General features: G+C 41.5%; 1 protein-coding gene across 2 annotated transcripts in view; it reads left to right on the top strand.

The window, feature by feature from the left end:
* Window positions 1-14,364, top strand: part of nectin3a (nectin cell adhesion molecule 3a) — a 37,642-nt gene extending 23,278 nt beyond the window's left edge. Inside the window, exons 2-6 of one of the 2 annotated variants that reach the window (XM_085243880.1) lie at window positions 395-745; window positions 4,330-4,629; window positions 6,581-6,698; window positions 7,967-8,118; window positions 10,416-14,364. In XM_085243880.1, the coding sequence (XP_085100006.1) occupies window positions 395-745; window positions 4,330-4,629; window positions 6,581-6,698; window positions 7,967-8,118; window positions 10,416-11,071 (1,577 nt within the window). In that variant the 3' untranslated portion in view covers window positions 11,072-14,364. The remainder of the gene's footprint in view (window positions 1-394; window positions 746-4,329; window positions 4,630-6,580; window positions 6,699-7,966; window positions 8,119-10,415) is intronic. The other variant, XM_085243881.1, reaches the window with a different exon arrangement.
* Window positions 14,365-14,957: the final 593 nt, after the last annotated feature.

Raw genomic sequence — 14,957 nt, forward strand, 5'->3', positions numbered from 1 at the left:
GGGGGAAAAAATGTGTTGTAGTGCAGTTAGATACCACATGCCTTGTGAGTATATGCTGATGTTCTGTTTCCGAGAGTTGACACAATCCTCCAGAAAAAAATCTTCCTGAATTAGCTCATCTCAGCTACTGTTTTTCAAATTTAATATCGTCTGGTGGTGATAGTACATCTATATCAGTGTTGTTACAACTGAAAAACTGGATGAGGAGACGCAAATTGAATCTATGTGACTTCCCAGACAATTTTCTTCCACTGCTACACACCAGAGAATTAAAAAAAAATCTCTTAATCCAATGAAGTGACATTGTCATGAGAAATTCATTTTTCCCATTTTAATTATAAGCTGAAACTCTGTCTTTTGTATTTCTGAATCCCAACTCTGTTTTTTCTCTCAGCAGGTGTGAGCAGTAACCAGGTAGTTGTTCCTGAAAAAGTGAATGCAGTGCTGGGAAAGAACATCACACTGGGCTGCCGAATAGAAGTGGGTCCCAGCCTCAGCTTCACGCAGAGCTCCTGGGAGCGTCGTCTTCCTTCAGGCACTATTACCCTGGCGGTATTTAATCCCGAGTTTGGAACCTCATATTCTTCACAATATGAAAAACGTATCTCATTTGTTTCCCCTTCAATACGAGATGCCACCATTACCCTTGAAGGAGTTGACTTTACGGATATCGGGTCCTACACCTGCAAAGTGGCTACATTTCCTTTGGGCAATACACAAGCATCCACCCATGTTAATGTTTTAGGTAAAGTACTGCTTCCTCACTTCACTTCCTCACTGAGTGGTTCTTCATATTGTCCTTAAATCTCACTTTTTAATGAAGGTCATTGTTTGTTGTGATTTAGCAAAGCCTAGGTGAGCACTCAGTGTCTGCCCTGGAGGAAACAGCGGCTCCCTGAAGCAACCTAACGTTTAAATTACAGCCTGGACACATGCCATGTACATTTAAATCCCTGCAGGAATCTGAAGCTGCATAAAGGCTGCTTTGGTGTGGTCCCACCTATCTCCCTCCCCCACTGTTACTTTAAAAGAAAAGCCAATGTAACTGTTTTTATATTCACAACATTATATCCAAATGTTTCACAGAGTTTCCATGGCATCCTCTGTAAAGTCACTTAGGCCCTACATGCAAGACACAAAACGGAAACCTTCTCATTCAGCAAGCACATAAATATAATGCAGCAAGTTCAGAGTGTCCCAGCTCAATGCAACTTAGTTGCTTGCAACAACAGTTTAATTGTAGGGTGTGACACAGGGTGACTCTCATGACATTTAGTTGCGTTTTGCTAAGCTGGATTACAACTACAGTCTGCACCTCTTTCCCTCAAGGCTGTGACGATTGTTGATAGTTTTCTCTCCTTTAACCATTTGTCCATTATGTCCTTAAGTGATAATCAAAGCAAGGTTATTTGCCAGGTCACTAAACTAAAAATGAAAACTACCTGTGGATCCCTTCTGAGCTTCCAAATAAAATAAACAAAACAAAGCCGTATTATATTTTAATGGGTTTTCCCATTAGTATGTTCTTATTTTATCCAAACACAAAGCATACATTGAAAGCAGCATACGTTCCTTTACATAGAAGTTTCTCACTGTAGCCTCACTTTCCAGAGGAGCAGAAACACTGAACTTTCCCTGTGGTCAGCGTATGTTTCAAGCCCTAAATTGGTGCCGTTGCTGAGAGGAGGAGATTGCAGTGTAGGCAGCAGCAGGTTCTCATCATCCTCCAGAGACTGAAGGAGACTCTGATGTCTAATGAGCGGTACATTAAGTGCTGCTGTGACAGCCACGGTGTCTAGAACCTCACAGGGTTCAGTTACAGCTTTCTGTCTTCTCTGAACACCTTCTTGCATATTTTGTTTTTGTTTTTTGGGGGGGTGGGTGGGTCTTATATGGATGCATATATCCACACTCAAACACAAAAGCACATCCTTAGTCCTACTTTACATTTCAGATGTAATTAGGGTGTGGTGTATATTCTTTGCAGTATGATACATGTCAAGTGGAATGTAGATTATCTCACAGGGTATTTCTCTGTGAGAAGGCACATCACGATTACAACACCAAATGTCAGCAGGTTCAGAGAGGAGTGCCTTCCTCATCTCTGCTTTGTTTAGAGGTGACTTTTACAGTTTCCTCCGCCACTCTTTTGATCATGCAGCCCCACTGTCACAAGTCCAATGTGAACAACAACCACAGCAAACAAGAATTTCTGAATAAAACAAAGGTTTCTGGAGAAAACGTCATGGTTAATCCAGCATGCGATTGTGTACATAATATTGGTTTTCCAGTGTAAATCAAAGTTGTTTTAGTTTCAGCTTCAGTTTGTAAGTTAACTTAAGATTCCCAGTTTTGATTCCTGTTTATACTCTGAGGTTTATGCGAAGACAGATGACTGCGTTTTCGTTCCTTTCAAGTGGACTAAAGTAAATCAATGATACTTTCAAGCCCATGAATAATGCACCAAAGTCACGACAAACTTCATAATGATCAACAGGTGCAAGAGACGTCAGGTTAATTTCAAACCTCACACAATCGTGATGCAAAACTTGCTATGAATAGTATCAGTGCTGTGAGGCACAATCTCAATAATTGTATTAGCTTTCTCACGTTCTTTCATTTTATCTTTGTGTCAACAGCAACTCATAAAAAGGGCCAAAGCTTTTAAGGAACAGTTCAACAGGAAATGTTCTTTGCTATGTGAGCCAAAAGTCCTCGACATTAAACAATCGGAAAGAACCAAAGGAGGAAATTTTGACACATGACCCATTGTTTTCAGATACTTGCAGGGCAAAAGGAAAACTACTGAAAAAATAATTGGCTGTCTTTTAAACAAAACACACTAAATTACTGGCAAGATGTAAGTGTGTACTAATAAATGGTCCTGCTGATAACTCTTTAGAGGTTTAAGCTCCTCTGACTGTTCATATGGCCCAAATTGCAACTCTGTTCTTGAGAAAAGAGCCCAGCAAAGAGATGGCTTTTTCCAGTCTGTTGCCATACCCGAACTACTGCTTCAAACAGTTAATATTTCTAATTATTATTTTTTTATGCTAGATTTTACCGTAAAAATGTTCCAGTGTTTAAGTGCATGGCCATTGACCATGCTTTTAAACCTTTTCTTTATAGAGCTTTCCACTCAGCGTTTAGTCTGCATTTGTGGACAGGAAAGGGCCAGAGCAGCCAGATTGCTGAAGGGAAATCGTTACCCTTTCCCCCAACAGATTTCAACTCATCCAAAGCGTCCCCCTCCCTTTTTGACAGCAACTTCAAATTAACACCCCTGACTGATTTAGGTATTCTGATGCTTCAGCCAGCTCGCGTCCGAACACAGAGCTGCTACTGTTTATAGTCAGAGGCCTGCAAGGAGGGGCAGGGAGGAGGGAGTGAATAATGTGAGGTAGAGGACTAAGAGCAGCGTCCCCACCCCGGGACAGGAGACGCCAGGTTATTTTTGGAAAAAGGCGGTGCCGGTAGTTATTTGAATTTGTTGTTGGAACTCCTGCCTGTCTGAGGTGTCTTAAAGATGATGGTCTCGCCTTGCAGCGCTTGCCCCCGTGCACCACCTTTAAAACTGTCACCACTGTAGTAAGTGGAACAGCTGTTAGTCTTCATTTAAAAGAGGCAGCTAGGGGGGAGACGGTTCAGATTGTGCACTGCGGGACAAAGAATAAGGCAATGGTTTGTGATATGTTTATTTTGTGATAGATTAGAATAAGACAAACAGTTTTTACTGCTTTACACAACAGGTAGAGAGTTGAATTCTAGTCATGTCCCCTTCACATGGATCTGTTTTGTTTCTCTGTTGAGAAAATCCTTGTTGCGTTTAAACATTGAGTCGTTCTCAGGAAGCTGGTGTATCATTACTTCACCTCTAAAGTGCTGAGAAGAGTACGGTAACTCAGCTCCTCGTCTTCCAGTACAACAAAGTCAAATATAAACACAGCACAGTGTTGGCTGCACAGTGTTTTTCTTCAAAGTCCCATGCCTGCTTCAGGTATTGATGCACTTTTCACAGAACAGGACTAATGGAGGTTACTGCTTTGTATTACCTTCACTCAGACATACTTTATTTTTGACACACAGCAATAAAGAAGTCTCCACAGAAATGTGTACATATAATTGAATGGCGTGGTTCATTAATTTTTAAAGCATATAGGTGAAATGGAAGAAGTCAATCTGTGCTCTTTTGGCAGTTAAGTACACTGAAGCCTCCGGGCATTATTTATTCATATTCGTTCACAACGGGATCGATATTCATTTTGTAATCTTTCCCCCGTTCTGTCATTTCTTCCCCCTCCTCCTTCTCTTCACTCTCCCTTTACACAGTGGAGCCAAAAGTGTACGTGTCCGCAGGCCCCACAGCTCTGCTGGACGGTGGCAATGAGTCACTGGTGGCCACCTGCATTGCAGAGCGTGGTCTTCCTGAAGCCGAGGTTTTCTGGGAGACGGAGCTGTACGGGCGATCTGAGAAGCAGAGTCAGAATGAGGCAAACGGCATCACCACCGTACATGTGCGCTACATGTGGCAGCCACGGAGCTCCGCCCAGGGGAAGACACTCACCTGTGTGGTGAGACACCCAGCCCTGCAGACAGAGTTTCGTATACCCTACATGCTAAATGTCCAGTGTAAGTAATGAAACATAAGACCTTCCAATATAGATACCTTAGTTTTGGCTAACTGCAGATACACAGTGTGGCTGTAATACCAGTGTTGAATTAATTGGCTGTATTCCTGCTGAGGAAGAGCCAAGGAATCATCCTTGCAGGCTTAAATTAACATTGGTTTTCTAACTTTGTTTAAATAAAATGTAGCAGTTAATAAAATGTACTGATTCTGTATTAATTAGTAAAATAACAGATAAAAACAGGCTCAAGGTAAATTTAAAGCACATTATCATAGTCTTGTCTTAGCTCTGAGAGAATGTTTAGGCTGCTTTCATTTACAGCCACAAAACCATACACATGTCATGAGCTTCCAAGAGTCAGCTGAAGTGAAATAATATTAGTAAAGTTGTGTACAACACATTATGTTACCATAAAAGCGATAAAATCTACTGAACAAGCATTACACTCAGCCAATGTCCTCCTTGTGTAATTTCTCTATCACTCAACATAATACGTTTAAAGGAAGAGGAAGAGGCGCTAAAACACTGTTGTGTCAACTCACATGACCATAGATTTCAGTTAAGTAAAAAAAAATTCTCCCAACACATAAAGAAAAGCTGCTGGTATAGCTGTGTGAAATCCCTCCAAAGTGCTGATAGCTTCCTTCGTGCTATGTTATCTCTCACACTAGTTGCTGATACTGAGATACATCTACCACTTTGATCTGGCATGCACATATCAAATCTTTGCATCCTTGTTTTTAATGTCAACACTGAGGCTGCTAATACAGATAAATAAAATTATTAATCATCACTTTAAAAAATCAGCTGTCTTTAAAACAAAACAAAAGTCTCAGACACAGCTGAAAATGTATGTAGAGGTAAAAGTGTCAAATATAATCCTGCAGCCACTGCACTGAAATGCTTTTACAATATAGAACAAAATAATCATCATTATTATAACACTATATTTTTAGCCCTAAAACAACCAGTGTATTTTATCAATATTAACCCGTGCTGCTGCCTTGATTTGCAATGAGCATGCTCAGTAAATGTTTCTTCCTCGCCTATAAAAGAGCAATTTAGGAGTCGTCTTAATGTTCTAATCATTGATGCATACTTCCTTGGCGAGCAGTAACGTTACTCTGTGTTTGGACTGTGTGAGTGCAGGCTAATGAAGGTGTTTTATGAAATATTGATCAGACCTCAGCAGGAATTCAAGTAGCAGACTCGGGCTGCTGGGGGCAGCGGATGGAGACGCAGAAAAATCAAGGTTAATATGGGAAGAAAGGAGCTTCCCAGCTCAATAAATCACACCAAGTGCAGAGGCAAGGGATTCTAAGTGCAAAAGAAGCACAATTTCAACGTTGAACCGTGTGAAAAGGGTCAGCGGACATTGTGGGCCAAGACATCTTCTTGTGCGAAATAATGAGTTCCTCATTTATCCTCCAGAGAAATCAAAATGAAAAATTGGATATCTAAGACAGTGTTTGCCATGTTTTATTACAGTGGCATGTGCTGGGCTTCATTTAGGCATCCTCCCGTCTTCCTTGATTTTTTTTTTTTCCCCTTTGTCGTGGCGACGCAGTAGAGTGTATTATTAGCTGCAGTTCATCTGCTGTCTGAGTCTGTCATTTTCGAACTTTCCACCAACCCAGGATCATTTGTTTGTTCGCTTGGCTCGCTTTCACCAACAGATCCTGTGCCCTGTTACAGTCCTGCAAAGCCTTTTCTTTGTCGTCATGTGCTGCTGTGCTTTATAATACGTGCTTTGTTTCCTCCGGAAAAGCTCATTTGTCATCAAGCTGCAGGGATCACAATGACTGATTGTGAAGTCCAAGTCTTTTAACTTGAAAAAGAAAAAAAGAGAATAAATGATGGTCAGTGTGACCAACCCAACTGCAGGAGGAGGTTAAAAAAAGTACAGTAAAATTGTGATTTTTAAAGATTTTTTATTGTATTTTGTTTTACAGTTGCACCAGCGGTATCCATCATGGGAATTAGCAAAAATTGGTACGCTGGCCAAGCAAATGTGAAATTAAACTGTGAAGCCAAGGCCAACCCAGCTGCGCGTCAGTTCACATGGACCAGGTCAGTATGCCTCAACAGTCTCTGATATGTGAAATACAAAAAATGCATTATATCTCTCACACACATTATTATACTGGTCAGTCAAATAGCTCAATAATTAACACAGTTACTTGCAAACTGTGAAAAGCTTACAAGTTCTTTCAGTTGTAATTCAAATGGATAAACTGACTAAATGTGGAATAAACTAAATCTGCAGTACCCAGGCAGGGGATTAATTTGGAAAGGAAAGTGCTGAAGGCAATCCAAGAGCATTATTGCAAAACAGAATGCATTAATCATTTCATCTGAGTTATCTTGTTTGCACAGCACCACCAGCTATAGATCTAAATTTGGACTTAAGGAATTCAAGGCCAGGTACTGCTTAGACTCAGCTGTTGTAACCTTTGCAGCGCTGAGTAGAGTTTGAGTGCTGTAAAAGCGACGCACTTGTCAACTCATAAACCCGAGAAAAATCTTTTGTTGTCTTAAAGCAGTCGGGAGTTTATATTCATGATCTGCACTACTGAAGAATGTAAATAATAGAAGCCAGGGGTAAATACTCTCTATGGGTCATCAAGTAAAATCTCACTCACACGGAAGTACCCTGAAACTTGTGTGTTAGCTTAGTTGATCAGTAGCTCGTCCAATACCGGGCTCAAGGGACGCTTCATTAGCAATTACGACGGGACTGATCAGCTGTTGTTTGGTTCATTTGCATATATCTAAGATGGGTTTAAACAAACCTCAGTGAAGCAATGAAGTGAAGAAGCCTCAGTCTATAAATTACCTCCAGCATAACTTTCGGGCCTGGACACTGGAGCTGTCGAATGCACTGCTGCGCCCATCGGGAAGACTCCCTGCTATAAATAAAAAGATTCCAAACAGTTCATGCATCAGAGCAGCGCTGGCCTATTGGCATCTCTTTGTCATCATCTTGCTTTGAAAACAAGGACTATGCTCTCATTTGGGCTGACAGCCTCAGTAAAGTCTAGACAGCCAACCTCTTTTGGGCCAGACCTTGTGTTCATGCAGAAAGCTTTTTCCTCTCAACTGATGGCAGAGCAGGCAGCTCAGATTATCATGTGATCTTATAATAGTTGCACCAGGAAAACTGGACCAACAGCGCAGTGATGTCATCGCAAGTCTTGAATAGCCTTTTTCAGTTGTACATCGAAAATGATTTATCTTAAATATGAAGTAGTGATGTTTTTTTTTCCAGTCCTGCAGGCTTTTTTCTCTGTTGTACAGCACGCTGAAATGTCTGTCTGTCATGTTTAATTTGTGTACAGGTTGGATGGCTTGATGCCTGAGGGTGTTGAGATCTCAAACAATAGCCTTGCTTTCACTCGGCCATTGGAGCGCAATGATTCTGGAGTCTATCACTGCGAAGTGACGAATGACATCGGTACCAGCAGTCAGGTTGTGAACATTTGGGTACAAGGTATTTTTTCTCCCTTTTCTCTCTCTCTAGCTATTTAACAGCTCTCTTGTTGTTGTTGTTTTTTTTTTTCTTTTTTTGGTTTTGTTGTTTAACCATCTCCAGGGTTTTCACAAGAAAAGTTGTTTGACTAATTTAGACAACTAGTAAATTAGTTGCCAGGAAGGTCCCTAAAAATAAATCAAAACAGCCATTGTATTAAAACCAAGAGGGGTCAGCTTAGCCCCTGCAATCAGATTAGAGTGAAAATCCTGATGTCATCTCAGGAAATCTTGAGAGCTTACTCACTCTGAAACTAAAATGAATAACTGCCTTTTTGCATTTTTCATGCTTTTCTCATGTAGGATTAAATTCTTTTTTAAATCAGGGCCCATATCAACACTTTTAGCAGAGCTAGGTCTTTATATACGTATAAATGCCCCTGCCCTGATCCGCTTCCACACATTCCTGGCAACAGAGGAGCACGGGGTGCAGATAGAGTATCAGTACCAAACGTTTCCAGTGTTGTGGCTTTGGCAACATTAGATGTTTCAGATAAGGAAGCGGGTGTTTACCCCTGCTTGCTCAGCAGAGTACGCACTCATGTAGCCTTTCTCTGTGTTTTGTTTGAGGTCAAGTTTCACAGCAGGACCTAGTGAATTGTGCTTGCAGATTTGCAGTACACACAAGTTTGTTTTTGTACACCATGAAATATGTTATTGAGGAGTTGTTGTTTTTTTTACAGCTGCAGTTGCACAAATTATGATCGAATTAGTTTAATTGAGCACTTCAGAAATGAGACTATCAAGTAGAGAAAACCTCTTAATTGTATACTGGGGTTTCCCTGCAGTTGGATTTGTTGAATGTTGTAGATCCATTGATACAATTCTTGTCATAAAACATGCAGCTCACTGAACTGCCCCCGTCTGCCATCAGGGTGCGGATCCTGAGAACTCTACATCATTTTATTTTCATTTCTCCTCTCCTTCTTTTAATCCTATTCCAAACAAAGCTACTGCTGCTTTTGGCCACGTATTCCTCTAACACACGCAGTCTTTTTGGTTTCCCATTGTCGAAAGGAGTGAGCTGGAGATGTCCCAAAAAAGTCTGTCAAGCTCCATCTGCGTACAGTCCTGGTTTGGAGTCCCGCTCCAAACAAAAGCACAGCTGACATCCTGTCCGAGATGGACTTGCGCTGAGCAATTATCTTGCTTCTCTTGTCAGATATTACAACTTGGACATGCGGCCCCTTGCCTCTCTGTCCTGTAGAGATAGTTGGGTTGAGCTCAGTGATATTTCCTCCCCACACCCTCACCCTCCCCGGAGCTGTTTGGTGTAGCTGTTTCACATTCCCAGTTGCGTACGCAGCCTTGTGGTTTTTGGCCGCTCGTCTCTCAAATGATCAGCTACATAGTTGCAGACGCTTGTAATCTGCGTGGGGTTAAAATGTGCCGCTGCAGGGTGGGATTGATGGTGACTGATGAAGGAAGTGATTGCCAGTATATCGGTTCTCCAACCTTGATCTGTCTTCCTTTTCCTCTCTCCTGCTTTTGCTTTACTCCTGATCCTTCAGGCTCACACACTGTGTGTAATTGTAGGTAATTAGATTCTTACTCAGTTACCAAATCATGGAAATCATTATAGCTCTATGGGGATTCAGATTTTGATAACTGGTACTTAAGAACCTCCTGGTGATGCAGACCTTTTATTAGTGCGAGTCATATTGCTTTGTAGTCGGGCCTTTGATCTGCCTGCGCACTGATCGACAAGGAGTGTCAGACTGCTCTTCGTTTCAGAAGCTGGAGGTCATCATGGAAGCACTTATCCTGACCTTGAGCTCCAGGCAGCCCTTTCCTCTGCAGCTGTAGCAGAGAGCAAATCAGATGCAGGAACCGCACATCGATCAGTGTTTCAGCTTCTCACATGACTTCCCCACAGCAGAGTTTAGAGGGGAAAAAAGAGGGGAGAGCTAATCACACTTTCTCTGATGCGTAGGAGTGCACGTGCTCCGATCCCTCTCCGTCTCACTGTCATGTTCACGCACACATTGACATTTAACACTTAACCTCTTTCTGCCCTGCTTATTTCCCCCCGTTTTGCTCTACAGCACAGCTTTCAGCAGGCTCTCTCTCTCTCTCTCTCTCTCTCAAGAGAGGCATGTGTCTGTGCAGTGTTGGTATAAATTGATCTAAAAACCATTCGCACTTGCTTTGTTACAGAACATAAAGTGTAGTCTTTCTTCCTTTCAGTTTTATGATTTGTCTCTCCATCTGCTGTCTTTCCTCTCTGGTTTAAATCATTTCATCACATTTGCTCTGCAGATCCTCCCCCCACCACCGCAGCCGCCAGCACCACTGCCTCTGTCCTCCACGACACCCCTGGAACCGGCACTGCTGTGGACCGGCGGAGATCCCCGTTCACCTCCCCCACCTTGGCGTCCTTACACGACAGCAGCCTGGGTACTATAGTTGGTGGGGCAGTGGGAGGAGTTCTCTTCCTGATCCTCTTGCTGATCCTTGGCGGGGCTTGCTATATGCACCAACGTCGAACCTTCAGAGGGGACTACTACACCAAACAGTATTTGGGACCCTCCGACATGCAGAAGGAATCTCAGCTGGACGTGCTGCAGCCGCACGAGCTGCAAGAGGTCTACGGGGACAAAACGAGCAAAGGTAGCCAGGATCTGAAACCCAAATTGGGTGGGGATATCATTTACCCCGACTACACACCTGAGCGCAAAGACAGGGACGACTGGGTCGACAGGGGAGATGCCAACAGGGGTTTCAAGGAGGGAAACTACTACCCAGATCACTACAACAGCCAAAACATGCACCCCTGCGGGCCTCCTGTGCACAGCCCCATAGTCAACAACGGCTCCCCCTATCTCCCGGAGGACTGCTATGACAATGGTACAGACAGCGACTACGTGTCCCACATGGACGGATCTGTGATTTCACGCAGGGAGTGGTATGTTTGAAGAAACAAGCAAATGGAGGGGGAGAAATGGACAGCTGACTGAGAATAATTTGACAAATGACAGATTTAAATATCATTAAAAGCTGTGTCATTTCAGTTAAAGGATAAAAGAACATTTCTCAGCTCAGTCTCACAATGAGCTCTTTGAACAATACTGCTCTGCCTTGATTTTAACCACTTAAACCTTAAGGACATGGACATGGATTGCGTTTCACTTTTGTGGCATTTCAAGGAGCTGCAAATATGCTGGAGCGCCTCGGTGATATTATCTGTGTAGGTTTAAGAGGCTTCAGCGTACAGTGACGTTTCATCTGATGTGAATGAGGTTTTTCGTTCTCGTGTTTGCTACCTGTCTTTGTCGCAGGTCACATGTCAGGTGTTCAAAGCCTTGTCAGTGAAGTATTTATTGCCCTGACTGACTGAGCTCTGCTCCCATTAAATTCTGTGGCATTAAAAAAAATGATCTCATGATTGCTTACAGCCTTTTCGTACAGGCGAGCTGTTTATCATGACCGCGATCAGTATTTCTAGCAAATTATATTGCATGGTTTTGTTTTGGGTTTTTTGTTTTCCAAAGTATGTTTGTAAGTGAAAGGGAAAGTCGTGTTTAAAAGGGAGAATTACACAGGCATTGTACCAAAGGAAAGAAAGCTGACTTTACATAGACGCTGCCCCCGTGCACAGCTCTTCTGTGGCTTTTGTCATTTCACAGCATCTCCTGGAACTTTGTTATACTATGGAAAACCTGAGCGCAGTCACACTTTGTGGATATAGTTTTACTTTCAGCTCCAATTATTTTATTTTGTTATATAGTTGTTGTTTGTAAAATGCCAGGCCTGGTTGATTTGAAAACACCCATGGATTTGATGTCACAGCAGCTATGTACAAAGCAAAAGGGGCTAGTAAACCGCTCAACTCAACACCTGATCTGATAAAACTGCGAATGAAAAAAAAAAATCAGTCATTGCTATCTGCCATGGTTTTTTGGAAGACGATTTCTTTAAATGTGAGACAGCAGAAAATGTTTGACACTTTAGGTTAGCAGCACAGTAATAGCAGACTAATTAAAAACTATAATCAGTGAATGTAGCTACTTCGAATGGCTAATCCAGAAAAAGCGCAGACCCTAAGTAGAATTAAAACATTTGCTTTGATATTAACTTACTCATTTTACTCAGTGGAGAAATGTGTTAATTCAGTCACATTCATGCAGTGAAAAGCACAACTCTGTTATTACAGTTGTGAGCAAACATCAAAAGAAGCCACCCGGGCCTTGGCCTTCCCCACTTAGCCATGATAACAGGCTGTGATGCTGTCTTTTCCATTTTCCCTCCTCACTATCCTCGGATTTCTGTCGGTAAGACCAACACCAATAGGGTTTTTTTTTTTTAAACTTCACTTCAAAGTAATGTGTTATAAATACCAGATGTGACTGTAACGGCTGTCATCATCTAACATTACGCGGCTCCATAAACCACCAACAGTTTCACTGCTCCCGCTCGACACTCTAGTGTCGTGATTCATTATTGTAAATAAGCAACAAATGGAGAAGGAGTACTAATAAACTGATCCTTCAGTTTCAGATTGGATGTGTTTGTTTAAAGTGTGATTGTTTGAGTAGCTTGGAAACGTCGCGAGCAGTTGACGTCACTACTGTACAGGCCCTAATGCTGGGGTTTGGCTCCTCCGAGGATACGCAGCAATCATGGAAACGGGAAACTTAATCCATGAATGAAAAAATCAGAACCATGTAGGTTAAAGCTGTCTCTGCAATGGCTCCCCAAGGGAAATATATATATTTTCTTCTTTTTTCCTACAAACAACAAAAAACTTGGAACAAACCCCAGGAATATTAAGTTAAAGCTAAAAAGTCGACATCATCAGTGATCTCATCTGTTCCTGCTTGATTTGACCTCAGCCATTTGTTTCCTCAGGAATGATACATGAATCAAAGTGACCTATGCTAAGTCTCGCATGAATGGGAAAACGTACCCTTTTGGAAACGCACCACTTTAGTCAGCTTGTGTGTTACAGCTAGAGAAAAGTCTATGAATATGTATTAAAGTCAGATCAGGACAGGAGGTCAGGTGTATTTATTATTATGAGGTTTAATAGATTTTGGACGCACTTAAAAAAACCAAAAATATTTCTCCGCCCTTGATTTCTCATGCCAGAGCTTTGGTTGAAGGTTTAGAAGCTGAGAATAAACTACTTTAATCTCTTCAGCTCGCTCTCACTCTCATCGCCAAAACACACACACCCGCCCGCCACACATCTGCCACTGCAGCCCACATTCAAGGAGCAGTCCTTGCCTCAAACTTCAGGCTTTTTAATTAACTTTTATTTTTTTCCCCCCGTCATCACACTCGGCGACAGAAGTGCCCGGGCTCTCTGATATATAGCACGTCCATGTCTGCATGTGCGTTTTGTTTCTTTTTTTTTTTTCTATGGCCGATGATTCATAGCTGTCTGCTTCAGTTTCTTATTCAGTCTCAGCTACATCTCAGAAAGACAAAAATGAGCTGGAGTGATGAATGTTTTTTTTGTTTGTTTTTGTAGTTGTTTGCATGTAAATGAAACTATTTGCTTTTTATTTCTCATCACAAATGTTTCTATACGTGTACATATTGGGATTAGGTTTCGTTTAGGATTAGCTGTTCTCTCGGTTCGGTTTAAATGTTGGTGTACAGTTTGTTCTGGATTCCCCTACTGAATAGTTGGTGCCTTAAATGGGCTGAGCAATGCACAAGCTTAGGAACTTAAAACTATTAATATCATTAAAGAGGAGGACCGACTGGTTCTTTAATATGTATTTCATCTCCATATTTAAGATTTGCTGTTATCAAAGCATTAGAGTTGACAAAAGGTTGATTGTCATGCCTTATACGTTTTAAAAGAAGGACACATGTAACAAGTTGGTTACTGAGAGAATTGCAATAAGCAAAGTTTCACTGGGAATTTAGTCAAGCCAGATTCATAGAAAATATTATTGTCCTGTAAATATGCTGGCTTTTTTTATCATTATTATTATTATTATTGAAGAATCTTATTTTTTGTATGAGGTCTGTAATTTTCTGAGTATTAGTTTATCTTTCGAGCATTGAGGAGCTTGTCTCATGATAACATAGGCGGCGATCCTGTTTTCACTGCATTTTGTATTTGTTCTTGAGAGTTTGTGACCAATTATTTTGTACATTGTCATTTGAATGATTGATGTCTCACATGAATCGGAGATGGAAGTTTGATAGATTGTATTATGTTCCTTTGTTTGCAATAAAAACCACCATTATTGCACTCAGTTGTGTCCTGGGATTCTGTTTTTGCAAAGGATTTTAAATTCTTTTACTTTAATTATCTTGCATAGAGGTTTCCCTTATCAAATTAAAGCCTGTCAGTAAGACACAAGACTAGTACAATAGCCTTGCAAACCTTACAGTTAAGTCCGATTGAGATGTGATGGGCATGCAGACTTTCAGCTTTAATTCAGTAGTTTCACAAAAATGTTGCAGTATGTTGGCTACACCAAAAGTTTAAAGGTTTCTTTAGCTTTTTTTAGTCTAATTATGGCTTATTTCACTTGCATCAAGTTTGGAGCTCATATTGAAAATTCTTGTTAAAAGATAACAAATGCAAGTTCAACAGTTCTTAATGTCTTGATGCATGCTCAATCATCCAGGTACGTAAATCCCAAAAGGTTGATTCTGTCCATCTGGACGTAGTGTTCTCAGTGGGAGAAACGCTTCGTCACTCATCCAAGTGACTTCTTCAGTCTCAGCTGACTGCAGGTTTCCCCAACAAGAAGGCCCTGAGTAAATGTGGTTGTCCCAGCTGGACATTGTCAAAGCTGGGAAGGCACCTAAAGAAACCTCCAGCCGATCCAGGAGAGA

Source organism: Mchenga conophoros, linkage group LG14, assembly GCF_057382185.1.
Source record: "Mchenga conophoros isolate Kocher_MC1m ecotype Shallow Benthic linkage group LG14, M_conophoros_male_GT1.1, whole genome shotgun sequence".
Lineage (NCBI taxonomy): Eukaryota > Metazoa > Chordata > Actinopteri > Cichliformes > Cichlidae > Mchenga > Mchenga conophoros.